General features: G+C 39.9%; 1 protein-coding gene across 4 annotated transcripts in view; it reads right to left on the bottom strand.

Annotated features, from left to right (window-relative positions):
* Positions 1 to 286: 286 nt before the first annotated feature.
* The window catches only part of epha8 (eph receptor A8), a 135,330-nt gene continuing 108,957 nt past the window's right edge, over positions 287 to 26,659 (bottom strand). Inside the window, exons 9-20 of one of the 4 annotated variants that reach the window (XM_044174814.1) lie at positions 25,838 to 25,962; positions 22,077 to 22,239; positions 18,150 to 18,246; positions 15,066 to 15,133; positions 14,618 to 14,743; positions 13,945 to 14,130; positions 12,546 to 12,607; positions 11,499 to 11,708; positions 7,178 to 7,327; positions 6,897 to 7,087; positions 5,870 to 6,028; positions 287 to 3,551 (exon numbers count right to left, since the gene is read on the bottom strand). In XM_044174814.1, the coding sequence (XP_044030749.1) occupies positions 3,437 to 3,551; positions 5,870 to 6,028; positions 6,897 to 7,087; positions 7,178 to 7,327; positions 11,499 to 11,708; positions 12,546 to 12,607; positions 13,945 to 14,130; positions 14,618 to 14,743; positions 15,066 to 15,133; positions 18,150 to 18,246; positions 22,077 to 22,239; positions 25,838 to 25,962 (1,652 nt within the window). In that variant the 3' untranslated portion in view covers positions 287 to 3,436. Of the gene's footprint in view, positions 3,552 to 5,869; positions 6,029 to 6,896; positions 7,088 to 7,177; positions 7,328 to 11,480; positions 11,709 to 12,545; positions 12,608 to 13,944; positions 14,131 to 14,617; positions 14,744 to 15,065; positions 15,134 to 18,113; positions 18,247 to 22,076; positions 22,240 to 25,837; positions 25,963 to 26,659 lie in introns of all 4 variants that reach the window. The other 3 variants (XM_044174804.1, XM_044174795.1, XM_044174786.1) reach the window with 3 other exon arrangements.

A 26,659-nucleotide genomic window follows, 5' to 3' on the forward strand; every position in this document is an offset into this window, starting at 1 on the left:
CTGAAAGGCTCTGTATAGCTGTTTTTCCAACTTCACAGTTGGATGATAATTTTCTGTGGGTTTGTCACTATAAGCTTTCACATTACATGTAGGAATTTGATCCGTTAATATTAAAAAATATTAATTAGTACAGCTTTAAACCAACATAACACAATTATTCTTTTGTTTGCACTACAGCTCCCATGAGGTTTAGAGTGTGCATACATTAAGAACTAAAAGCTAGTGGAACTGAAGTGCGGGGGGACGTCAGCTCTCTGTTTTATTAGAAATAGTCGGAAAATCACTGTTGCAGTCACACACAGACAAACGTTCCTTTATTGTGTATTTATGGACAGTTTGCACATTTATCATTAGCAACAAGGATGATTCATCAACTGTAATAAAACCTCTCAGAGTTGTATTATTTGGAAAACAAATGAGCATGAATAAATAATGAAATGTGAATAAATCCGGTTACTGTTTCTTTTTTTTTCTTCCTACCAGTGACTGAACTTGCTGTATACATTATAAATCAATTCATCTAGCAAAAACATAACCTAACTTTATAAAATATGGGTTTTCATTTCAAGTCCAGTGTCTTCAAATGCCTAAAGAAAAAAATCTTTTGAAACCAGTAGTGAAATGCCGCTATGACACATACTCAAGAAATATCATGAGGTTCTTCTCTAATAAAAACTGACATCAATCATCTAGAGGAAAACCTACCGAAGTGCACAAGAAAAAGACATTCTCATGATGGCACGGAGGGGGATATAAATTAGGGCTAATTATGAACTTTGGAGAGCGTTTCGATATAAACATTCTACTTACATGTTCTTCTTCCCCTTTTCATCCACACTGAGGCAAACAGTGTAATCACATTAATCAGAAGTAACACTTTATTGTACAGTCTGTGTAGCTTATGTGTACTATATTCCCAGCATTCACACAAAAAATGTGTTCAGATATGTACTCTGAGGTACAGAATTATTGCACTAAATAGTATTAGTGCTGACGTTGATCCCAAAACATCCACTGAATTAAACAAGCTTCTGTACCATTTTGTTCATAAATGCCAAGAGAATGAGAGGGCTTTCAGGTGTAACACACCCTCCCAGCAAAATGTTACTCAGAAGATATTGAAACGACAACTTGGATATAGAGGACGATCCACCTTAATTTATGTCTAATTTTGGTTGAATGCTAAATAGATGTACAGTACATTTATATTGTGTTAATATTTAGGGAAATATAAAAATGTTGTACAAGTTTGGCAGTCATGGGCTACTTTAGGATATATTTTGATAAAAATTCATGGACCACTGTCAAATTTTAACAACTGTTTCTGGGCTCTATGATGGTCACAAGAGAGATTAGATCAAGCCAACATTGGGTGTTTAGTGGGACACTGGCAGCCATGTTGTAGGCCTTGGACAGTCACTGTAAACAGGTGTTGTTTAGCGTTGAAACAGAATTCAGCAGACAGATGTTTTGTGCTGCCTTCTTTTACTGATATTTTTTTCACCAACTTATCTGACTGATTTCATATTTAGATATTTTAGCAGCATTTAGCTTGCAAACATTCTGCTTAGCTAATACTAATTAGCACTCTCCTGTTGTACACCTAGCTTACACACTAGATAATGTAGTAGAAGCTGGAGTTAGCATCTAGTGTTAATGCCAGCTGCTTTGCTTAACTGAGCTGGCTGCCAGATACTTAGCTAACAAACAAAGCAAAAACCAAATGCTAATTTTGTCAATCATACATTTCAAATACTTTTTTCGATATATGGGCTCTTCCAAATGCATTTCAAAGATGCCTTTAAGCGACATGAAAATGTATTTCTGTATCTGAAAGTAATGTAGAACAGCATGTAGCCTGACATGCCTTGAGAAGTATATACTGTAATATATTAAGGAACATAACTGAAATGTATTTTCTTTAGCAGTTTCAAATATATATTTAACTAGAGAAACAACAGAACATAAAAAGTTTGACAAAATAATCTTAACTCAGGGTCCACTTACTAGCTTTTTCTGGAGATTTCAACCAGATGGCACGTTCTTCACCAGCAAACTGAAGTTTGCTCAGTTGTCATGACGTGACTGCAAGTATGGAACTTTGGTGACATGATAACAAGTAGTTGTATATACTAGAGGTAGTAAGTGAACCTTCAGTTAAGATTAATTTATCAAACCACTATTCCCAAGATCAAGAATAAACTTTCACACTGAAAACTGAAAGTAGGTTTGCAATATTTGAAGTGAATTTAAAATATATTTGTTAGACATTTAGACCTGATTTGAAATGCATGTTAAATAGCAGTGCATTTGGAATTAATTTAAAATTAGAGATATATTGAGAAATCCCCAAATATACTGAAAAAGCACCACATGCAGTATTTATCACAATATTTGAAATGGCCAATATTATTTTGTATGCATATTGAAACACATACTGTATGTAATTGAAATATATTTTCTTTTCAAGAAAATTTGGAAAGAAATCTCATGAGTGAGCTACTTATAACACGAATGAATGTTAGATATCTCTCTTTCTTCTTGGGTTTTATACTGTAGTCATTGTTTATGTAATATTTTCAAACAGCTAATTCTTTAACAGACCAACTTTGTGGCTCCAGTTGTGGCTGAGATAAGATTTGTGACAAAACTGCAAAGCCTCTACAACGCAGAGAGATTGTAGAATAAAGTGCACTGTAACTGAATCATACACATCTTCCAAGTACAGTAGTTGTGCGGCGCGCAGCTTCAAACTGGGCAGAGGGCTCTAGGGCTCCCCTGGGGTCATTCATCAAGGTTGGACGGCGGAGAAATGTGCCTGTTGTTGGTATTAATAGCCTGGGGTGAAATAGGTCTTCTCCGCTGTGGAGACGATCTGGCAACTCGGGTGAGCCCTATCTCACTTTTCTCCACTTTTACTGACTTGAGCCTCATTCTGGGCCTCATTCTCCTCAAGCTGTTACTGCAGGAGAGGCAGCGAGTGTCATCAGAACATTTGAAAACACCCCCCATCCCCACCCCCACCCTCTACATCACTCCATGTACTCTTGCTATTTCCCGGTTCAGTAAATCATATTTCTCTGATAAATTCATGATTAATAAATTATCTTCTCTTTGTAGACAATAAAATTAAAATAATTTGTAGTAATTAAGGCAGTCTTTCCATTTATAAACAAGACATTTAAACTCAGAAAATGTAATCGGATAGGAAAAAAATGAAAGGTCGGACTTGTCCCAAAGAAGTCATGTTTACTTGCTCCATAGTTAAAACCTTTCATGTTTTGTTCTTCAATCTCTTGAGGAAAACGTCTTGTAAAGTTCCCACATATCTTCTTCTCCCATTTATCAGATCATCTTAAATTCCATTAGAGTCCCTCTAGACCTTATAGAAACCTGGGTTCCTAGATTTCAGCAGAAAGAAACCTCAGCGTTGGAGTTATACGTGCACAGACGGCACACTCTTGTTCAGGACCTGCGCTCTCATCAGTTGGACGCTGGTCATGATCTTCTTCTGGTGGCCCATGAGCGTCACCCCAAGCCTCTGGATGTCCCTGTACAACACACACACAAATACAAACACATACAAAAATTGAGTTGTTGATCCATGATGACCTTAATGCTGTTTCAGTCTTGAATTTTGGGGAATACACAGAAAAAAGAAACACTTTTTGACATGAAAATTAAAAACCCTGAGTTTTGGCAGAACATACTGTAAATTCTCAGATAATAGCCAGGGCCTTCATGTACCTCAAAAGCAGAGAGAACAAGCCCTTTATTCAGAACAGGCTTATATCAATGATAGGCCTTTTTACACACATTTTTAAATATATCTCACAATAATTACTCTGTAAAATGTTTTTATGACCATCTCCCTTTTTAATTTGCTGTTGCTGTTGTTTTGTGTTAATGCAAACTCAACACATCTTCCATTTTTAACTGTTGTCTTGATAAATTCAGGATAATGTACATTTTCACATCATTAAAACCATCAGTATAACAACACAGTCTACTTTCCACTTTGCTGTTCTTTCAATCAGTGTCAAGCTACTGATTTATTTTTTTTTTTTTGGGGGGGTATTTTGTTTTTATTAAAGTGGCTATAATCGATATTTTTATAATAACAAATTTATGACAGAATGTGAAAACAATGTGACATTGTGAAAGGGGTCGCTCGTAGTGATGAACCTACAGAGAATTATCAGCTGAATGTGCAGCTCCCCTCGGCTTTACTGAGCTTTTTAGTGAGTTTCAGCTCATTGTTGATCTGTCCGTCCCACAACTTTACTGTTTTGGTTCTCTCGCACTGCTCTCATAGCGTTGTATGCAGACAGAGAAAGGGGAATGACATGCAACGAAGGTCCCCGGCCAGAACTGAACTGGGGACATTGCGATTACATGGTTTGCATCCTAACCACTAGGCCACCGGGCACCCGTCCTGCACAGATATTTCACATTAAAAGCTTTCCAGTGGCTCAAAGGACAAAACCCTTCTCTGATAGGCCTTTTAATGTGAAATACATAGCTACAGGAACTGTTGACTTTCGCTGACAGTAGCTTGACACTGATCAAAAAGTGCCAAGTAAAAGCAGTTGGAGTTATTTAGTGAATGTGAACAGTGCTTCTGTTAAAAAGAGAACTTCAGAGTAATAGATTGGTGAGCATGACATTACTATTGTTACTCACCATGTAAGCAGGTAATTCCACCCCCCATACCCCCCATTTTCTCCTATTACCTGGCCTTTATTTGATAGTGGCCAGCACATATTGTTATATTATTTGGTGGTATTTGAGACTGTATTTGGGCATCAGCTTTTATTTGAGGCACAACTCACAATTTGCTGCAAGAGTATCACATTGCGTAGGGTGATGATGATTATGAACAATTTTAAATCTTCTTCTTCTTTAAATCACTGCTTGTTCACATCACCTCTGGGTCATAAAACACACCCTGCCTGGACTCAGGGAGGACATCAAAGAAGAATTAGTGACAAATGGCCAGTTCACGAGAGGATGGGCCTTCACTAATCTGATAAACTGGCAATACTCCCACATCTCCAGATGTGGCTGGGGAGTTTACAGCACACTGGGAATTCAGAAAAGAAAGAACAAAGGGACAGGCTTGACCATATGGAATTCTTGTGATATTGGGGTTGATGCTAATAGATTACTAAAAGTAATTAAGCGTTAGGTCAGGAGTAGGATCCGACTTATCGTAAAATCGTGCTTCCCAAAACCTTGCTGCCGAACGGTGATCTGCGTATTCTATTACTTATTTATTCACCGATCTACTGTATATATATATTTTTGAGTAGCATAAAGGGAACCACAAAACAAAATCTCATTATACAACCCTGTGTTGTAAAATGATCAATAAATCTATCTTGTATCTTGTAATAATTCTGATTAACACTATATATCCCTACATAATGGTGGAGAATGCTTCAAACTGCTTTTGTTTCCCTACATATTTACTACAACTGTCACATTACAGGAGAGATGTGGTCATGCAGTATGTGATGATAGTTGTGAAGGGCAGACTTGAAGGCTGATTGAAATAGAAATAAGCTAAGATCCTTACCCCTGGCTCTGTGGAGGTGGTAATTAACAAAGAACATGAGCGGTGCAGAAAAACAGCAATTTTATCTCTATTTTCTGAGATTTACTTGGAGCAGTTTTATAATGATCCAAGTGTGCAGAAGCTCCAACTTACTTCACTGTAACAATCAAACAGTTTAAGCCCGGAGTGCAGTGATTTCTCACCCTACAGGGTCTTTCTGCTGGTAGAGCCCAGCAGCTAAGTGCTGACAACAGCTAACAGCTCACCATATCCTCTGAGTTGTTATCACTCTCCATCGTGGTCAGTACTTACCCTTGGTTCATGCCTATGACGTGCCCCAGAGTATGGTACCCCCCTGCTGCAAAGCGGTCCTTGTAGCGGCCCATCTTTATGGTGTCGAGCCACTCGTTTACTGAGTTACAGCTACTGAAGTCGGGGATAGCTCTCTCCATCAGCGGAGGACTGTTTAAACTGCCAGATGGCCATAGATAGACAGAGAGTGAGAGGAAGATGTATGGGAAGACAAAAAGATTAGTTGGAGGGAGTCCGAAAACGAGAAAAGAGTCAAAAAGTGAGCAAGAGGCAGAGCGACCGTTGGTAAGGGGGGCTTTGAAATGCGAATTGTAGCTGAGACAGAAAATCAATTGCAGTTAAAATGATAGAGAAGAGGTGGCGGCTGTGGTTGCAGGATGGCTGCTTTGGGTAGATTAATAAAGGGATAAATCCTTAACACTCCTCCTGCTCCTCTTCCTCTACCTAATACTTCTCTCACCTCACGCACAGATGCACAGTACCACGCACCACTGACTCCGTAGGTCCTGGGATCTGAACAGAGCAATTTACACAGGTCCAGCTTCAGCCCGGGTGTCCTCTCAAACCTGCTCCCAGTTTCACCGCGGATCAATGTCAATATCACAGCTTGGCTTTTACTTAATGCACAGCGCGTCTATCAAAGATGAGCTTATCGGAAAACGAACACGACCACTTGCTCCATCTGTCAGAGAACTTTGAGGGAAACTTTAGGCTGCAACTTTATCCCACTGTGCTCATGTTTGATAGCAGCTGGATGAGATTGGATTTACTCTGCCTCCCACACCAGGACAGTTACTTAGTAGCCTAACAGTCTGTCACCATATATTGTCCGGGAGATCATCTTCTCAGCCCCTCGCAGACGGTGTCTTGCTTTGATTTGCAGCTTAATCCGCTAATCACATGAACCAATATTTGATTAAATTTTGGCGAACTGTCATGCCAAATTAAATCAAGACTCCTCTGCATGTGACACAATGCACCCATGTTGCTTCACCATAAATATAGATCTATTCAGTGGCCCACCCACCTGCAGAGCGTGTCCATAGACTTCAGGTTCTCTGGGTTGCGGATTAGCTTGTCAAGAACAGTGACTATCTGGCAAAAGCGTGGCCTCTCGTTGCGATCCTTCTGCCAGCAGTCCAGCATGAGCGTGTGTAGAGCAGCAGGGCAGCCCATAGGAGCAGGCAGCCTGTAGCCCTCCTCCACAGATTTGATCACCTGCACATGTACAGCAAAATATGGATGAGACTAGAGTATTTGCTATGAAAATACCATGAAGATTAGTTATGGTCAACAAATATTGCTCACATCTCTGTTGGTGAGGTTCCAGTATGGTCGCTCTCCGTAAGACATCACCTCCCACATGACCACTCCGTAGCTCCACACGTCACTGGAGGAGGAGAACTTCCTGTAGGCGATGGCCTCCGGGGCTGTCCAGCGGATTGGAATTTTCCCGCCCTGTCAGGAACATAAAGAAAGTTTGACCAGGGTGTATAAGACTTTATGAGACATCTCGAGACTAGACAATCAAACTCATAATCACAGTTTTAAGGGTGTGTCTGGCTATAGTCTATATTTATAGTTATTATTGTCAACACATCCCATGAAAAGACCAAAACTAACTTAGAATGTATCCTACTTGCAAGTAGTCTTTGTATCTAAAGCCTGATATACTGCATCTTCTTCCTCTGAGCCACAGAGCTCCAAATGTGGTAAAAGGGTCAAATGTCAAAAACATATTTCATTTTAAAATGGGATTGTATGTCTACAAATATTCTCTGAGGCTGTTTAATAAATAAATGCAGTGGTGAAAGAAGTATTCAGATCCTTCCAGTTAACAATGGATCAAATAACTATGTGTAATGTGAAAGGAGTCGCTCGTAGTGACGAACCCACAGAAAATTATCAGGTGACTTCACAGTTCCCCTCAGTTCTACAGAGCACTTTAGTGTCTTTTAGCTCATTATTTTGGTTTTATGGCCAGTTAAAGTGGTAATATCACAGTCTAGAAATAAAGTAAAGGTATAGAAGTAGTATTAGCAAAATGTAGTTAAAATAACAAAAGTAAAAGTACTCATGCAGAAACCTCCCCCTCTATTCCCAAAATCAGGCCAATGTAACTCGATTACAAAACTGTCTCCGAAGATATTAAAGACTGGTTGTCTCATAATTTCCTTCAGTTAAATGAGGACAAAACAGAGGTCCTACTCTTTTTATCACTGTTGCACTGTGTGCATCAAATATGATCCTGGGTGTCATATTTGATGCAGATCTAAGTTTCAACAGGCAGGTCAATTCTGTTGTCAGGTCCAGCTTCTTCCAACTCAGAGCCAGCTCCAAAATGAGGCATTTCCTATCACCCTCTGATTCATGCACTAGTATCATCCAGGCTGGACTATTGTAACTCCCTCTACATAGGCCTCTCTCACGCTGCCATTTTCCGCTGCTGCCTGTTTATTAACAGGCCCAAGAAATGAGACCACATTACCTTTATCCTGAAATGAATGGAAGGATGCAAGGATAAACTTCAAAATCGTTTTAATTGTCTACAAATCTCTCCATGGTCTCGCCCCGACATATATCTCAGAACTTCTCACCCCCTACGGCCCCACCAGCCCCTTCAGATCCTGCTACCGTGGAGAAAAAAAGGCCGGGGACAGGGCTTTTTCTGTAGCAGCTCCTCGGCTCCGGAATAGCCTGCCAGAGGCCATTAGACAGGTTGAGTCTGTTGATGCTCTTAAGATGCACCTAAAGACCCACTTTTATTCTCTGGCTTTTAATTGTATTTAACCGGTTTTATTTTTATCTAATTCCTTGGGTTTTAAATTGGGCTTAATTTATTTCCATTTTAATCTTACTTTATTACCACAACATCTGTTATGCACATATATGCCTTTATGTTTGTATGTGTATACATACATGTCTGTCTTTGTGAAGCACTTTGGTGCAAAACCTTTTAAAGATTTTTTTTCAGAGCATTTATTTGATTTATTGATTGCTGTCGGGATGTAAAGAGAATTTCCACAAATATAACAAAAAATGCTTCTGAAATACATTACCTACCCTAGCTTTAATGTGGAAACAGCATTTAAATGGTACAGCTAGTGAAAGTGGCTTATTTTAAGTACTTTATATACTGTTGATTTGTATAAAGTAACTATATACTGCATATATAGTAGTATCTAGTAACTAGAAGTGAAATAAATTTACTGGAATAAAAAGTATACTATTACCCTCTAAAATGTAGTAACGTAGAAATAGAACAAAATGGAGATAGGTTAGAAGAGTACTACCTAAAGTGTGTACTTGAGTACAGTACTTTCCACCACTGAGTAAATGTACATGAAATCAAAAAGTTAAAAGATACACAGCCAGTGTGGGCATGCGTTGCAGGCCAAGACAAGAATAGACTTGCAAATGTTAGCAAGTATGTGAACTACTTTTTCCATTATTCTTGATATAAAACTGACACTTCATTAGGTTGACAAATGGATACATCACTTCTTAAACAAACAAAGCACTCCCTGTGGGTTATTTTAAACATTTGAAGGTTGCTCTCAAAAAGTAGCCCATTATAGACACTTGATGTCCTGCTAAACTTTAAAACCAGCAAATTGATCCACTGGAATTCTCTAACCTGAACTTGTGATCTCAATACTTTTGGGTTCTTCAAAGTGACTTTGCTTCCAGGTTCCACAGAATAGGCAGCTTTATTCACTTTACTAAAATTTCCAGGCAATAATGTGAACTGTATTAATCTTCAGCCATTATCAACCATTAATTCGAGATGTGCTGTAATGATGCTATAGTGTCTGTAATATCATCATCTACAATCCTTTTCCCCTTCAGAACGTCTCGGAGTGATGCTGCACATAATCACCTTGCTTTCTGTAATCTGATTGCTGTGCTTTAACAGACTGTAACAGACAAATGTGTCAAATGCTGATTTCCATCTGCGTCCTGTGAGCTGATAGCATCAGACTCTGGAAGGAGCTGCCTTGGCCTTTTTTTTAGTTAAGACTTAATGCATTTGTTAGCATCAGGCTGCAGGTTTAATCTTGGACTGCTCTCTACTGGAGCACTTACAAAGATGATTTTACTTTTACTTTACTATACAAGTACAGTCCATTTGCTTTGCTCTAGCATTCATGTGACTTTGTATTTGTATTGCTTTATATATTGTTGTATTTGTCTCCAACCTTTATGCTTGTCTCGATGCTACTTTCCTGGCCAGATTTCAATGGAATTGCCTTCTTAAATCCATTTTTAGATTTGTTATCTTTTGGCATGCACCTTATTGACATGATCTCAAGGCCGCCACTATGCCTAGTGCAACTTTAAAGATGAAACACCTTATTTCATACATAAAGTTCAGTTCACTCATCATAAGGACCACTACTCAGTTGCTCGGAGGAGCTTTGTAAAGTCTGAGTAAATGACCCAGAAGACATCATAGTGACACCATCAGGGTTATCTTGGCTTGAGGAATCTTTAACAGAAAGCCAGTGTTACAAACTGGGGGTGTGGGTTTACTAGGGATGGCTCAGATACTGACCTTGCGAAGGGTGTGTGTACTGGCCAGACATCACCGATCTACATTAAAGCTACTGGTGTTACTCAACATTTCCTGCATGTGCTTCACAATAAAAGGTATATTAATGTGAAGGCGGAGTTAAGGCTTTATGGCTTTATCGACATTAGACTGTATTACGTGTTTAACAAAGCCTGATTGAGGACAGTGGCTAAGAAAATGAGGACTGACATTACATATTATTAACAACACATTTTTTATTTACAGGAGTAAAAAAACACTATGGATGAGCTTTTAATGTTAGCTTAGCAGTTTGAAGAAGAAAAAAAACAGATCCATGTACAGGTGGAGGATATGGTAAAAAATAAGTATCGTCAGGGTTATTTCTTTTAAACTTTAGATAACTCCCACCAGAAACGCAAAAGATATTATACAAGTATTTCCACACACTGAGAAGTACCAACCATGACTAGTAAACTGAACTTCATCTATAAAATGGTGGAGTGTCCCTTTAGATTTGGGAAAAGAGAGCACATTATCAAATGTGTATTTGCAGAAACCCTAAGTTTAGGTATCCAAATTGGTATCTGGAGAGAAAAAGTTTGGTGCGTCCTTTGTGTTTGCTACTGGTTGTGTTGTGGAAAATGTAGGATTCAGGGTTTTGGGGCTTTCACCCAAACTAGTGTCTAAAGGTCAGGATATCTCAGCCTCTGCTGCTTCGATTTTTACTATTTTAACTGTCTCTTGTGAGTCTTACAGTGCCCTTACAGTGCCCAAGTGCATTACTAAATCGCTGAAGTGCCCATTAAAAGTCTGAGTCCCTCACTGCATGGAACTCTTTGTGATCATTCTTATGTACGTTAACATGAGGCTGTAACTGTAACTTTTACATATCAGCAGAGACATTCATTCACCATCATTCGTTTTAGGTTTGTGCATTTAAATTGTAGCTGTTTTATTTTCAGTCCCATTACATGTGATTGCCACTCCCTGACCCGAACCATTTATTTTAAAGAATTGTGTGTGTGTCTGAATGTGTGTGTGTGTGTGTGTGTGTGTGTGCGCTGCCTTAATGCTTGCCTCGATGTGAAAACTCACACTGGTGGTGTATGCAGCATCGGGGTCATCCTCCAGTACTCGGGACAGGCCGAAGTCAGACACCTTACACACCAGGTTGCTGTTGACCAGGATGTTGCGGGCAGCCAGGTCTCTATGGATGTAGCCCAGGTCAGACAGGTAGGTCATACCGGCCGCAATGCCACGCAGCAACCCGACCAGCTGGATGATGGTGAACTGGCCATCGTGTCTCTACAGGAAGGCAGAAAAGAAAAGGGAAAGATTGGGAAGGAGGAATTAGGGAGAGTTTTAATGGCAGATCAAATAAAAAATACGTGATGGTATAGCAGCAGAAAAGATGAAGAGAGTGATAATAGAAGAGATTTTAATCAAGATAGAGAAGAGAGTAAAGATAAGAGAATAAAACATGACAGGGATTTGCTTTTAAGTTATAATCCGCAGTATTTTCTTATAAGCAAATACTGGAGCTGTTTGACATTTTCGATGTAATACAATGTTAAATCAACTTATATCTTGTAAAATAAAACTTTCACATTTGCTGGTAAACCACTGGTGCCTTTCTCCTGGCAACAATACTCTGATACACAGGAAGTGATGTGAAGTGATGTTGCTCTCCTGTGAAAACCATTTATTCTCAAGTTTGGAGATTTTTATATTTTCACATTCTTCTTGATGCATTGAGAAAATTCTCCAACCTCTTAGGTTCATAAAACCTTTTGGAAATCCACTGGATTATCCAAACAAATGTACTAAGCTTATACCAAAGCTTTTTAATAGTTGCTAAGAAGTTAACAACTTGGTGATACGTTGTTTTCACCGGACATGGATGATGAGCAGGTATAGCTGTCATAGCTTAACAGAGAAGGAGAATATCGCCCCTTACCCATTAACAGACAACAGAAAAAAACATTTAACACTAAAGACAAAATTAGGGCAGCGTCTCTGCAGATACAGGCACTGCCACACACTTCTTGTGGGTCATAAGTGATGATTGAGAGGGATTATTTTTAGGAAAATCCTACTCTTTCTACATTTAAATACTGTTCAACCTAAAGTTTCAATACCAACCCTGAGGAAGGAGTCCAGAGAGCCATTCTCCATGTACTCTGTGATGATCATCACCGGTTTGCCTGAGGAAACAAATAGGAACCTTCAGGACTCTGGCTTTATAGTGTTTACACATAAATGCAGTGCCTTGATTTTACTGTTACAGTCTTTGTTCCCTTGACTTAAAGGGTTAGTTCACCCAAACAACAAAAACATAAAGAATCTTCACTTTTCGCCTACCCCTCGTGGTAACCATGCAGAAAGCGTCTGTTTCATGTTGGTGAGCTTTCCAGGTGTCTGGCATCATAGCTGTGTCCCAATTCCACACTACATGCTAATTCTAAGCAGGTTGTGAGGGTGTATTATGTTCACTAGAAAAGTGACAATATTGGGTATACATAAAAGGTCAGTATGGTCAGTAAAAGGTCATACTAAAAAACACATTATTTTTGAGTGTGCTGTTGGTGTAAGGACATGGTGGTTACTGCTCACTGTCGCAAAACATTAAAATAAATTCTAAAGGATGGTGAGACTTCAACAATTTTAAATCTTTAGAAAGTAATTTTACTCTCCCTCTGTGAAGTTTAATGGACAGTGGCATTCTATAGTTACACATATTGTATCATTTCCCTTATACTAACCTCAAAAAATAGTGTTCCATAAAAATGATTCAATAATACATACTGTATACAATTAGTAAGTAGTATGGATTAGGGACACAGCATGAGACCTCTGCCACCACCACAATACACTTCAAATGAACGGCAAGTTGTCTTTGGAACTCAAAGCATCTACAAATGCAAGTGAAACACTCAACAGTGTTTCCGTGTTCAGAAACAATGTCTCATGTCTCTGAATCATCCATAGACCCCCCCACTGGAACAGTTTCCATTAAGAAATGTGGCAGTAGTACTTTGGTAGAAACTCATTCTCAATGAACCACGAAAAGATGTTGCTGTTGAGTTTTTCAGTACCAATGAAAATGGAATAACTGTGAAATGACGGTAAGTATTTCAGTTAATTGTGTGAACTGACCCTTGTTTGGGAAACAATCTTTAATGGTTTGGATAAGCATTAAGCTAGGACACATTACAATCTGGCAAATTCTGTCAGATGGGATACAAAGGAGAGAGACGGTAATTATTACAGTATTACAACCCCAGTAGAGACGCTTTTACCTCCTTCTACCTTTTGCCCTCCCAGTAAAAATGACTACAAGTTAGAATAGTCCCATGTGATTTGAGCTCCCTGGCAAATGTTAAGCCACTTTTTCCATCAAGTGCTCACCAATAGCTAACAGCTTTAAGTAAGATGTCTATAGCCAACATGACATTACACATACAGTAGTAGATTACTGACATATATGTCAATAATCCCGAAAACTGCTTTACACTAATATACAGTTTTAGCGGCAGCATACTCTGAGTTACCACTCCCTCCAGGCGGATGACGTTGGGGTGGTCGAACTGGGCCATGATGGACGCCTCAGCAAGGAAGTCCCTCTTCTGCTTCTCTGTGTATCCTGCCTTCAGGGTCTTCAGGGCCACTGGGATGTCTCTTTTCCCTGGGAGTCTCATACGTCCATAACACACCTCCCCAAACTCCCCTAAACACATACACAAGAATGAGCCCAATTCAGCGTGAAATACATTCAACCTTTAATTTTATTCCACTGTATTCAACATGTAATGTGCTTTGCTGCACACTGTATATATATGTACAAAACTGGAAGTAAGCTAACCATCAGCCTCTTTCTCATTAATTCTTATCTTTAGCTTAGAGTGTGATTGCTGTTATTTGTCTTCTTCAATTTTATACTTTATATTTCTCTGGATGTCTGCAGGAGTCATATCTAGCACAGTGTATTGTGGAGCTGACACAGTGTTAGTATTCCCTGCCTGTCCGAGGAGCTTTGATTGACAGTCCCACGCAACGCTCTGATTCCGCTCTGCCATCCTCCTCTCTGCTGCACACCACAGCCTTTACACTGGCCAATGATTTTAAGTTAGCTCAGCCAATGATTCTTACTGTGTGTGTGTGTTTGTGAGAGTCCCTGTTTGTGTGTGTGAGCGCACACAAGTTCATGGTTTTACCTGAACCAATGATTTTCTCTATTTTGATCCTGGAAGCTTCAATTTCTCTGGCAAACTCGTGGACCGCCTGGCAGGGGTCCTCGTATGTGTGCGGGTCGATATAGAACCTTGCGTCGGGGAATGACACTAAGATAAACAACATTAGCATTTGGTCACATATCGGAGAATGAGAGCAACATCACATCTGAGCCCCTGTCACTGGTGTGTGGAGGGAAAACTTGATGAAAGGAAAAGAAATGACTCAGAAAGAAGCAATGAGAGAGAGGGAGAGAATAAACAGCATGCAGGAAATAAGGCCTGTGTGCTCCTGAAATCACTCAGAGCGTGATGAAAATTGTTTGCTCTAAGGATGAACTTTATTACACGGGGATGAAAATAGTCCTCTTCAAAGAATGCTGAATAGATGTAATCTATTATTGGTAATAATTGAGGAATGGGCCAAACATACCGTGACCGTTCTGGTAATGCATCTTCTCCTCATCAGAGTCCTGGAAGGCTTTGCTGTATCCACAGTGTCTGTACAAACCACACACACACACACACACACACACGCAAAGGACAAACACACACACACATGCACACACATAAACAGACGGCGGGATGAAAATAGTGAAACATTTGTACAATCAAACTCTAACCACAGCTCATAATTAATAAATCAATAATTGTTAATAATGAATTAATAACTTAGTGAGACTTTGTTATTTATAAGGAACAACCAGTCAACCTGTTCTCCCAGTTAATTAGGTTTCCAATTGCAAGTTGGAGAGGGAAAGAGGTTAAGAAACGGAAATGTTCACCCACATTATTAAAAGATTTCTGCTGTCACTCCAATACACAGGCTGAATTGTGGATTGAAATGTTTGTACCACTAGAAGTAAGTGAGAAAATATGTTTTTTGGTTGTTGTTTTTTTCCAGGGGGTAATTTGGGTGAACCAACTCTTCAAATTATTTTGAACATTTTCTTTTATAATAATAAGCCTTTTTTTCTATGGGTATGCTTCCATGTTTTCAAGTTAATATGATTAACATCAATTTTCATGTTCAGAAGGCACAATAAACACATCTCAAGAGGGCATTTAGGAGAGACAGGGCAAAAGGATTTAACTCCTCGTTCACACATACAGATTAAAAAGAGGCAGCCTGTCTCTTGCACCTCATGACTCTGTAGCTTCCAGGCGTGTTTAGCATTGGTCGTTTGCATACTGAGCACCAACTCAGCAGTTTTTTTCTCACTTTGCCTCTCGTACCAAGTAGTATCGAAACGTCTCCAGTCAAACGATACCTGTACAGCAGCTACAGCTAGCAGCTAGCAGCTACAGCTAGCAGCTATAGCTAGCAGCTACATACAGTCTGTGGTGGTGGTGAAGTCTAGCACGGTGTATTTGATGGAGTTGCCTGTCCAGGCCGGGCAGGAGGGACTGCGACAGCCGAAGAGATCGGTGTGTTTCCCGGGGAAACTTCAGCTCACTTTCACAATGTATTCGTGTAAAAATCATTTGGATGGGGAGGAGTGGTGACAGCATTTTATGCAACTGAATTCTTCTGTTCACATGATGGGTATCGAATGAAGTAGGGAAAAAAAAGGTTTCGAATGAAGTACTCTATTAGTATCAGTATCACTTTACTACTACAACTACTGGTACTGGTATTAGAACTGGTATCATCATTTTTTTAAACAATATCCAGCCCTAACAGTGACAGTCGAGTTAGCATGATTGACTGGCATTGTGGTCCTGTATGCACTCGAAACGTTCCCTGTACTAGCGTCATGGTATGAGCAGTATTGGGGAAGCTACTTTGAAACTGTAGCTAGTGAAGCTACAAGCTACTCTTCAGTGGAAGTAGTTAGGCTACAGAAAAACTATCTTTGTGTTGAAAGTAGCAAGCTACACTACAAGCAACTGAAAAGTTATCTTAACACAATGAAGCTGTTTACCATGACTTTGCTACACGTAGCGTCGCTTTTTGAGTCTTGGCGGTCGACGACAAATATTGAGGTTCAATTCAAAATGTATGCATCCTGTCACTTCACCAGTGTTTGAGTCATTGGGTACGGCTTCTTTAAACTGTTTGGATTTTACTCTGTGTGGCAGTAACCATTGCTATTGCCTCTCATCTCCTTACTAATATTTTAGTTATTAAAATAATACAATTGTTAGTCAGTTTCAAAGTCATGTCTAAAAGGCACATTTTCTTTTTGTCTGTATAGTTACTTTAAAACCTGGCAAGGCTGGTGAGATACCCACACTGACAGTCCTTATGAAAACTGTCCTTTCTACTTGCTGACTCGTTCCAGAGACCAGAGATGGAAATGGATGCCAACAATAAAGTATAAACCAAGTGCTGCAGGTGATAGAAGTGCTGCTAAAAGCAAATGTATCAAGTTTTGGCAAATTGTGATGAGATGGAGACATAAAAGACAAAAGTCTCCATGCTAGCGTGCTAGCATACACTATCTTGAGTGATAGCTGGGCACTAGCATCAGGCAAAGTGCTGTATTTTATTTAGAAAGATTAAAATGTCAATTAGTCATATAGCAGAATCATTTGAGGTGATCAACCATTAATTCATCTGCAGTGAGGTAAGGTATTTTTTCTTATTCAGGTTTACTTCCTGTGTAAACAGCAAAACCATCCCCGGTGGTTTTGTTGGTATTTTCTCATCAGTTTAATAGTAAGTTGGCCAGTGGCCCATTTCCCTCAGTTTTAGTGTATTCCTTAAAAAGGGGCATTTTAAATGCTAAACTCCACTATCAGTGAAGACTTTCTCGATCCTCCATCTCTGCATTGAACATACGGGACTTTGCGGTCATGACAACATTTTTTTGCCTGGATAACATCTTTAAATCCAAACATATTTTTTTCTCCTCAAACAGAATGGAAATGAAAAACTTAATTTGCATTGAAGTACGAATTAATTAAGTGCAATGAAATTAATTTTTCGGTGCAGTACTCCAGACATGTAAGTTGAAGACATGAAAAGAGAGGAAGGGGGGCTGATGGGATAAGTGGGAACGTTTGGCTTGCAAGCTAGTGGACATGAATCAACATAATTAAATCCACTATGAGGTGGAAATCATGAGTTAGGACATTAGCTAAATAAGACAGGGAGGGTTGAGGAGATGAAAGAAGCTAAAGCATTAGCTTTCATAACTCCCCTCTACTCCTCGTCCTTATTACTGATAGATAAAAGCTTGCAGATTATTTGCGCGCTCCGACATTTTGAACATTTCAACATGACGAGGGGAAATAAAGGTATTTTAGCTTCTCAAACACAGGCTTAAATGAGGTCCTTCCCCATTTTTGGAGAACATTTTTAGGTTTTCTTTTAGGAGAGCTTCACTCAGATTATAATCTTACTTTCAATTTACATGCAGTCAATACTACATGTGGAAAAAGCAGGGAGAAATACAGTGCACATTGGGTTTTGATCACAAGCAACATTACACAAAGAGAGGCATGGTAGAGTAGTGTAAGAAAGTGTTCCACACACAGCAGCGATGGGTAGTGTGGTAAAGTGTAGCCTTGCCGTTTCCTGCAGATGATGATGGCCAGAAAGGTGACCAGGCTGGACACCAGGGCCATGCAGATCCAGATGATGGTCATGGTGTTGTAGCGCAGAGGAGCTGAAAACACACACAAACACATTGTGTTAGCTGAGGAAAAGGTGCCATCAACAGTCGAGCGTTTGCAGTTTACACACACACACACCGGCAAACACAGAAGGCAGGTAGAGTGGTCTTGGTCAAACAAGATAAACAAGAATTTGGAGCTTCATTAAAGAGCTTGGTGTTTTCTAATTACCTCCTGTTTGCATTTTGAAAGTTTGTCCGTGGCATTATAGGTAGAAAATATTCAGCTAATGTTGTCATCTATTTTGAAAGATTGAATGTTGTCCCAGACTTCTAAGGGATTAAGCATTTACCTTTAAGTACGCTGTTATGAATACCTACATGGACATGTAAGATGCGAGTGTATGACAAAAAACATTGCAATGTTTTTGCTGTCTAAGCAGCTGTTAAACAAACAAACTTATGGTATGTTATACGCACATCAAAACTGATAAGGTGATTAATGTACATAACGTCGGAACTACGGATAATGGAATTTTAAAATGACATAGGTTATTACATTTGTGATTGTTAATACATTATGATTTCGTTGGCAATTTTTAAAAATGAAAAATGTTATAATTTACCATATATTTTAATAACAAGCCTAAATAAAATTATTAAGTGTGTGATGGATATATTTTTGATAACTGTGTATGCCAGTGGTGGAAAGTAACTAAGTATGTGTACATTTTCCTCTACTTTATACTTCCACTCCACTTCATTACAGAGGCAAATATACTTTATACTCCATACAAATTAATTAAAATTAGCCCCACCTTTACCAGCTGCACATTAAAGTGATGAACACATTAATGCATCAACAATTCTAATACAATAATATAATATAGTATATTATAGTATATTATTCTGAAATGGGACATTCTGCATAATGAGTACTTTTACTTTGGTACTTTCAGTACATTCTGATAATAATACTTGTACTTTTACTTTACTTTTAAGTTTTGAATGCAGGACTTTTACTTGTAACAGAGTATTTCTACACTGAGGTACTTCTACTTTTACTTAAAGCTGGACTTTTACATAGAAATGAACGTCTGTTATATTCAAGCTGCTGCCAAACAAGTTCACACAAATGCTGATTAAGCCTATCACTGCCAGGTAAATCTCTCTGTATTTCGCAGTATATCAGAGTTTTTAAATCTGGTGTCTGTGGTGACATTCCCGCGCTGGCAACCAGCAATGACTGCTTTGCCAGAGCTGAAGGGGGAAGCAACCCAGAGCCATGTAGAGATCCGCCATTGCTGGCTACCAGCAACTAGGAGTCAGGTTGGTAAAATATTCGGAGTAGGCTGTGCAGCTATTACATTGACTCCACCTAAATAATGGATTATTGTCTTGAACTGTGGACTGTGGTCTCTGTATTTTTGAAACTATTTCTGAACACGAGCCTGGAGCTCACTGTAGGCGTACGCCATCAACACTCACTGCCAGAAGGGCAAAAGGTACACACTGCAGGTTTAAGTAAAAGACCTTAGTACTGCTTCCACCACTGCTGTGTGCTAACACACCCTTCAACATGGGTTTGTACACCTAAAGCAGTGGTAGTGCCCATGTAGCCCAGCACTACAGAAGCATATGTTCACTTCCTGGAAGCAGGGCATCCAGCTTGGCTAGGCATTATAAGCAACACAACTGGCACTGTTGGTGGCTGGGAAGCCAGTGAGGGATGATTCACTAGTTTTTGCCCTAGGACAAACCAACTACATGGTGGAGGCAGTCTAGATGAGTGGGCACAGTGAGGTTCCTGATGCAAAAAAGGTTTAATTGAGAATAAACCTATTTACTTACTACATTACACATAAAAAGGTATCACATTATGTACATTTTTATTAGGTTATGGGCAGGTTATTACATTATCAATTAATTATTTTATTACATTATATGCAGTTCTTACAGTAACTGCAGTTATTACATTATCGGTTTCTACAAGGCCTAACAAACATTCATATTCATGTCTTCATTCCTTGCGTCTTTTTTGTACATTTAAAGAAAAATGGAAAGGTTTCCAGTATGAACTTATAACGACACAAGGCCCTCCAAAAGGCAGTAACCTTACCTGTTTTAAAATTTGAATGATACATGAAAATGTAATGCAGTTTTAAAGTAACTTCAAACTGTTTTCAGTGATTCATATACAGTAGATGTGTGTTGTGCCCACTGGTGGCTGTTTTCCCTGGTTGGAGAAACAACGGACCCGATCAGAGCTTTGTACCTGGCAGGATTAAGAATGGGGGATGTCATCTTCCTGTGCTAGAGCTAGAATCCATTCTAAACAAAAATGGCAACACATGTGGATGATATTGATGCCACTGTTCAGACTGTTGTAAGTTAATTCATAGAAATAACAACTCTTAAAGCAACATACTTCTTGGATTGCCATGCAGACGTTAAGTTAAATGCTCCGAGCAATCACTACCACAGTTTGTTTTTCGGCTGAAAATGACATTGGGAAAGATACATTAATCACGATTGACTGGTTAGAGCAAAATAACACCCCATCCCAAACATGAACATGATATCATACTGATTCATGAAGTAACAAGACTACAGCCACCCTAGCTGCTCTGTGAGCCTGGACTGAGGTATAGTGGTGCTTTGAGCTAAACACTAACATCAGCATGCTAACATTCTCACAGTGACAATGCTAACGTGCCGATGTTTAGCAGGTATATTGTTTACCCTGATCACCTTCTTAGTTTAGTGTATTAGCATGCTAATATTTGTAAATTAGCACAAACTCTTAAGTACAAATGAGGCTGATGAGAATGTCATATTGTAGGTATTTGGTCATAAACCAAAGTGTTGGACAAATTGAAATTTGACCTGATGGTGGTGCTAGAATAAAAGTCAGGACATCACCAAAATCAGTAGGTTACATCCTCTGGGGACCACGAATGTCTGTACAATATATCTAATATTTAAGAGATATTTCAGTCTGGACCAAAGTGGTGGACCGACCGACAGACAGACCATCTCTAGAGCCATGCCGTTAGCATGGCTAATTTCAGTCTGATTATCAGGTTACACCTAAAGCAGGTTACTGTTAAGTCTCACACAAGTTTGGGTACAACTCAACTCTGAGAATTGACGTCATTGTTTGCAGTTACGGACACGACGAAAAAGGCTACTCAGTCTGTTTTTCATAAACTTTAGGACTTATTGATTACTCAGCATGTAGGCTAGTGGGATGTGTGCAGTCCTATTGAGAGGAGGGGAGTCTGGGTCCAGTGAGCAGCAGAATGAAGGGAGACTATTAGTCAATGAAACAGCACTGGGACTCCAACCAGGCAGGATGTTGAGCTTTGCAGACCTAGAGTCTTCGCTGCACATTATCTGCCAAATCCCCTATTAGGAAAGAAAAATGTTCTAATAAAAGGTGTTTTTTAGTAATTCCTAACTTTCAGTGTTGTACTTGCCTCAGGTGAACAGACTCATGAAGACTTCTACCCCACCCCAGAACTGTGTACAGTTGTTTGAAGCTGGGATAGGCTGCAGTTTTGCTGACAGGGGTGACCCTCTAACAAAGCGCAGATCAATGGAACAGAGGGATGGACTGAGGCGGTTATCTGCCTCACTGACACCCAAGCCTCTTTAGCCATGGACCATGCTGTGCAGTCTGGCCTGGCTTTGAGAAGCTTTCTTTTAACACAACAAACAGTTTTCTTACTGGACTTTTTCCACTGTATTAAACCACATACGACTGCTGAAAGCTTCCTGTGGCTCACGGCAGGCAGGAGGGTTTAAGTAATAATTCAGTGATACAGTATGCCCTCTTTCTGTTTCTCTGTTTCTTATAGACCATCATACACACACACACGCACCTGCTTTCCCAGTCTGGATCTCCACATTCTGACTGAAGCGTCCGCAGCCTGCTGACGTTCTGGCTCGGACCTGGAAGATGTACTTGGTGCCCGGCTTCAGCCCTGACACTCGGGCACTGGTATTTTTAGACTTCAGAGTGGAGTAACTCTGCTCTTCATTATCCTGTAAGAGAAACAGCCACATTCAAAGGTGGTCAGCTTATGAGCTCACTGCGTTTCCCCATGAAAACATAAGCTCTGCTGCTCCATATTAACATGTTATGGATAGTTGTATATAATACAGTATGTAATGTAGACTTTAGATTGATACATTTCACAACTCAAAACATTAACTCAGTACATTTGATGTAGCCATGTTTATTGTTAACATTGTCATGGCATCACCTTTCAGCAAACAGTTGCTTATTTGCATATGCAGCAGAAATGGAGCAACATTATCATTCATTTGGAGTCATGTTTCTGTCCACCAGATGAATGAAAGCCCAATAGTCACTCTCTGTTAGCTCTGTGTTTGGTCTCCACCAACTCCTGAGGGAAATATCTGGTTTTCACTGAAAACAGCTGCTTGCTGCTGCCGAAAACGACGCTATGAGAGCGGTGAGAGTGAACAGTAAAGTTAGCTAAACAATGAGCTGAAACTCACTATAAAGCTCCGTAAAGCCTCAAGGAGTTACAGATTTGGGTGATAATTCTCTGTAGGTTCATCACCACGAGTGACCCCTTTCACATTTTGACATTGTTTTCACATTGTCACATCCTGACAGCAATCTGGTATCTGTGGCTGTTGCAGGCCTGTAATAAGCCCATCACTGGCCTGCCTGCCTGTCTACCTGCCTACCTGCGCACACTCTGCACGTGCACTCATTGCACATGAAAATGTGTTTTGGGGGAGTGGTTTTGGAGGGAGGCCTGAAGGGAGGGGGTGGATACTTTCAAAATCTAACTGTCTCTTACTAGTTTCTCCAGCGTTACCTACGCTAGCTTTAAGCTAGGAACCATGTATTAATGCACTGTACCATAATGTTTAGGGTTGGGTGGGAAGATTATACAAATTTGTCAATTGGCAGGGATTTTGCTGTTTACACTGAGCCAACAATTTAACATCTCTGGCTGTATTAGGACATTGTGGGTCATGTTGCAGCTCAATGAGCAGGGCTGCTTTATGGCAATATTGGAGTTTTATGTAATTTTTGCATCATGGGATGAAGTAGCTTGATTCGTCAGCAGGGGTTAAATTGGGCCGGAACCCGCCAGAGCTGAGATCTGCCTCATCAATCATATCCAGGGTTGCCAACTCACACTTTTGGCGTAAGACACCCGCTTTCAGGCCCTGTCTCATGCTCTTACACCACCCAAAGAAATGTCGTGCCAAAGAAGAGGAAGCCACAAAGCCACTCCTTGATAAAACATATTGTTTTAATGCGATAAAGGCAGATTTTAACGTTGATCAATAGCTGAGTGTTACCAATACTTACACTTTCCCGTCATTGAATGTAATCTGGAGTTTTGTAGAAACATTAATACTGATGTTCTGTTTAGTATGGGACTTGACCGCAACTATCTGTAGAACTTTCCTTTCATTTCAGTGGATTCAAGACTGGATACCTGCAGTCATCACACAACAGCAAGACTGATATGTGTGTCTCCAAAATGAACTCAACTCAACTCAAACAACCAAAAAAAAAAGATATCATCTGCCATTGGCAGCATATTTGGGGTGATGGAATGTGGCCATGTAGATTGTAGTTATGATTCAGTTTATCTAAGGATTGAGTTATCTGTCACCTCACAAATCCTGATTTAACCCTTGTTCGTCAGGTATTTTATTTTCCGGAATAGCCAAAAACAGACACCCCCATTTCGTTATTTCTCACCACAGTTTCTCCTCCACTCCTCATCATTTTAATCTGATACATGAGCTCAATTTAAAAAAAATCATGGAAAGAAGTCCCTGTGCGTCTTCAAAATAGTATTAAATTTCAGTTTTTGGTTTAAATAAACCACAGGATTTGGCTGTGTGATTTAAGATAATTTAACATTTAGCTAATAGAGCTGCTGCAATTTTCTCATTTTGGAGGTAATAGTAGTGGTTCCTCAACATGTACTACAGTTTTAGTGAGGAGCAAACGATCAACTGGGGAAACATGAATATTTTGCTGTCGCGTGACTGGCATTTTACCAAAATTGTTGTGTGTTCCAACAGCAACAGACACATTTTCTTCCTTATTTTCAACATGCTTGTCATCTTTACGTGTGTTAATAGTCCAAATTCACCACCACTTATAACAATGCAATCAGTTGAAATGCTTATGGTTTAAAGGTCATTTTCAAAATTAATTTTTTCAAACAATGCAGTGCCATTTGTCTCAGGAGGTTTTTGAAAAAACATCAGTATCTTGAAACAAAGTGGAAAAGAGCAGATCATGCTAGCTCTTAAATGATCTTAAATGAATACAACCTTGTCTGCCAGTCACATGTAATTGGCAGGTAATTACCTCAGATATCTTTTTATCTGCTTTTATCAGCTAAAAAAATGACAGGTACTTTGAGGAGTGTTTATCTTTTTTTCATGTTTCCTTTCAGATAATAGCTTAATTTATGATGCATCATTTGTTCAAATGTAAATTTTCAAGCTTATTATGCCTATCTGCCTTGCAAAGTTTAGTTTTCTATGTACATAGTCATTAAAAAGGGGATGCATTTATTGTTTTGAAGGAACGTTTCTTTTTTGGAAGTCTCGATTAACAATAAAGTTCATCATTATCATCATGATTGCTATTCTTATTTTCATCTGCCTGCTGCAGCATTTTTGCAAACTTAATTCAGAGATACTTTATAAGTGTGGAGGTAAGAGGTGCAAGGTGCATCCAAACAGCAGAATAAGTGAATCATTCATGTGTCCTTAGAAAGGATAAGAGCCTAATTATGAAGAAGTGCTAGGTGCAGAAATACGAGCCTTTTTTGTCTTCATTATCATCCTCAGCTAGTGTGCTGCTGCAGCGGCTGCCACCCTCACTGTGACTCATTGTTGTTTAGTACAGTAGTATAGAAACCTTAAGAAAGCACATTGCTGACTTGTCCACTTGAAATCCCCCACAGGCGTCTCGCCCCCCTGAGCGAGGCCAGATTAAGACACCAGTGCAAGAGACGAGCTAATCCTTCAGCACTCCCCTCACCATCCTGCTTGTTTGGCTATGAGACTGCCTGTTCCCAGGCTGCTCCCTCTGCAATTAGCTGATTTCTATCATCACACACACATACATCTCCTCACCCAAACACACATGCATGTACACATTCACACACACACACTCAGCAATTAGCTCATTGCGAGGCTTATGCGCCTGCCAGCCGCTTGCTGTCACTGTCACTTTTGCTAAGTTGGAATCTACACCGTCTCATCCTCCTTCTTGCTCTCCCTCTCTCAACCCCCATTTCCTTTCAATTAGCTGAGCTGCCAGCAGGATCTTTTTCTTGGATTAAGTTATCCAGAGTCTATCCAAACGCCACTCCTCTGCATTCACAATACCTTGACTCAGCTTAGTCGCAGCCCTTTGAAGACAATAAGCTTATGTTCTCCAAGTATAGCGGAGACTGTGTCACTTATTTTCCTCTCTTAAACTGCCTCAATAATTTGTTAGCTGTTTTTGGAAAATAAACAGAATATGTTGAAACAGCCCTAAAACAAATGACTGCAGTATTTGGGGTTTGTCCTTTTTAAGTGCAGTTCCTATGTGGTACAGATGCAGCAGTTATTTGCGTACCTTCTCGTAGTATTTGATGTCGTACTCCAGGATTACTCCGTTGGGCTGGTCGGGTTCATGCCACAGCAGAGTCACGCTGTTCTGACTGGTGTTCTCCTGGCGAATCGCTAACACTTCAGAGGGGGCTGCACAACAAAAAGGAGAGATTACTGTTTTGTCAGTTCATGTTGTTCCTCAATGACTGCCACATATAATAAGGTAATGATATTGCCCTGCAGTAAAGTCCTATTGATACAGGAACTGCTGCATTTCATGAAATACATTCAGACCGGATGATGAAATGATTTATTGTACAGTAAGTTGGCCTTGACAGCTACATCAGTTAGTGCAGACTTTATAAACTCTTTGATAAGTTCAAATCATTCTGACAGATGAGATCGTGTGGTTGAGTTTAGTGACTTAGGGTGATATAGACTGACACTTCTGACACTGACATGGCGCTCTGTGGTGTATTTTGGGGGGATGAGTCTTTCGCTGAAGGTACTCCTTTGTTTGACCAGCACGTCATGGAGTGGGTGGGAGACACTGTCCAAGATGGCATGTAGTTTGGCCAGCATCCTCCTCTCTGACACCACCGCCAAAGAGTCCAGCTCCACCCCCACAATGTCACTGGCCTTACAGATTAGTTTGTTGAGTCTGTTAGCGTCCGCTACCCTCAGCCTGCTGCCCCAGTATGCAACAGCATACAGGATAGCACTGGCCACCACAGACTCATAAAACATCTTCAGCATTGTCCGGCAGATGTTGAAGGACCTCAGCCTCCTCAGAAAATAGAGGTGGCTCTGGCCCTTCCTGTAAACAGCTTGAGTGTTCTTAGCCCAG

This window comes from Siniperca chuatsi, linkage group LG2 (assembly GCF_020085105.1).
Source record: "Siniperca chuatsi isolate FFG_IHB_CAS linkage group LG2, ASM2008510v1, whole genome shotgun sequence".
NCBI lineage: Eukaryota > Metazoa > Chordata > Actinopteri > Centrarchiformes > Sinipercidae > Siniperca > Siniperca chuatsi.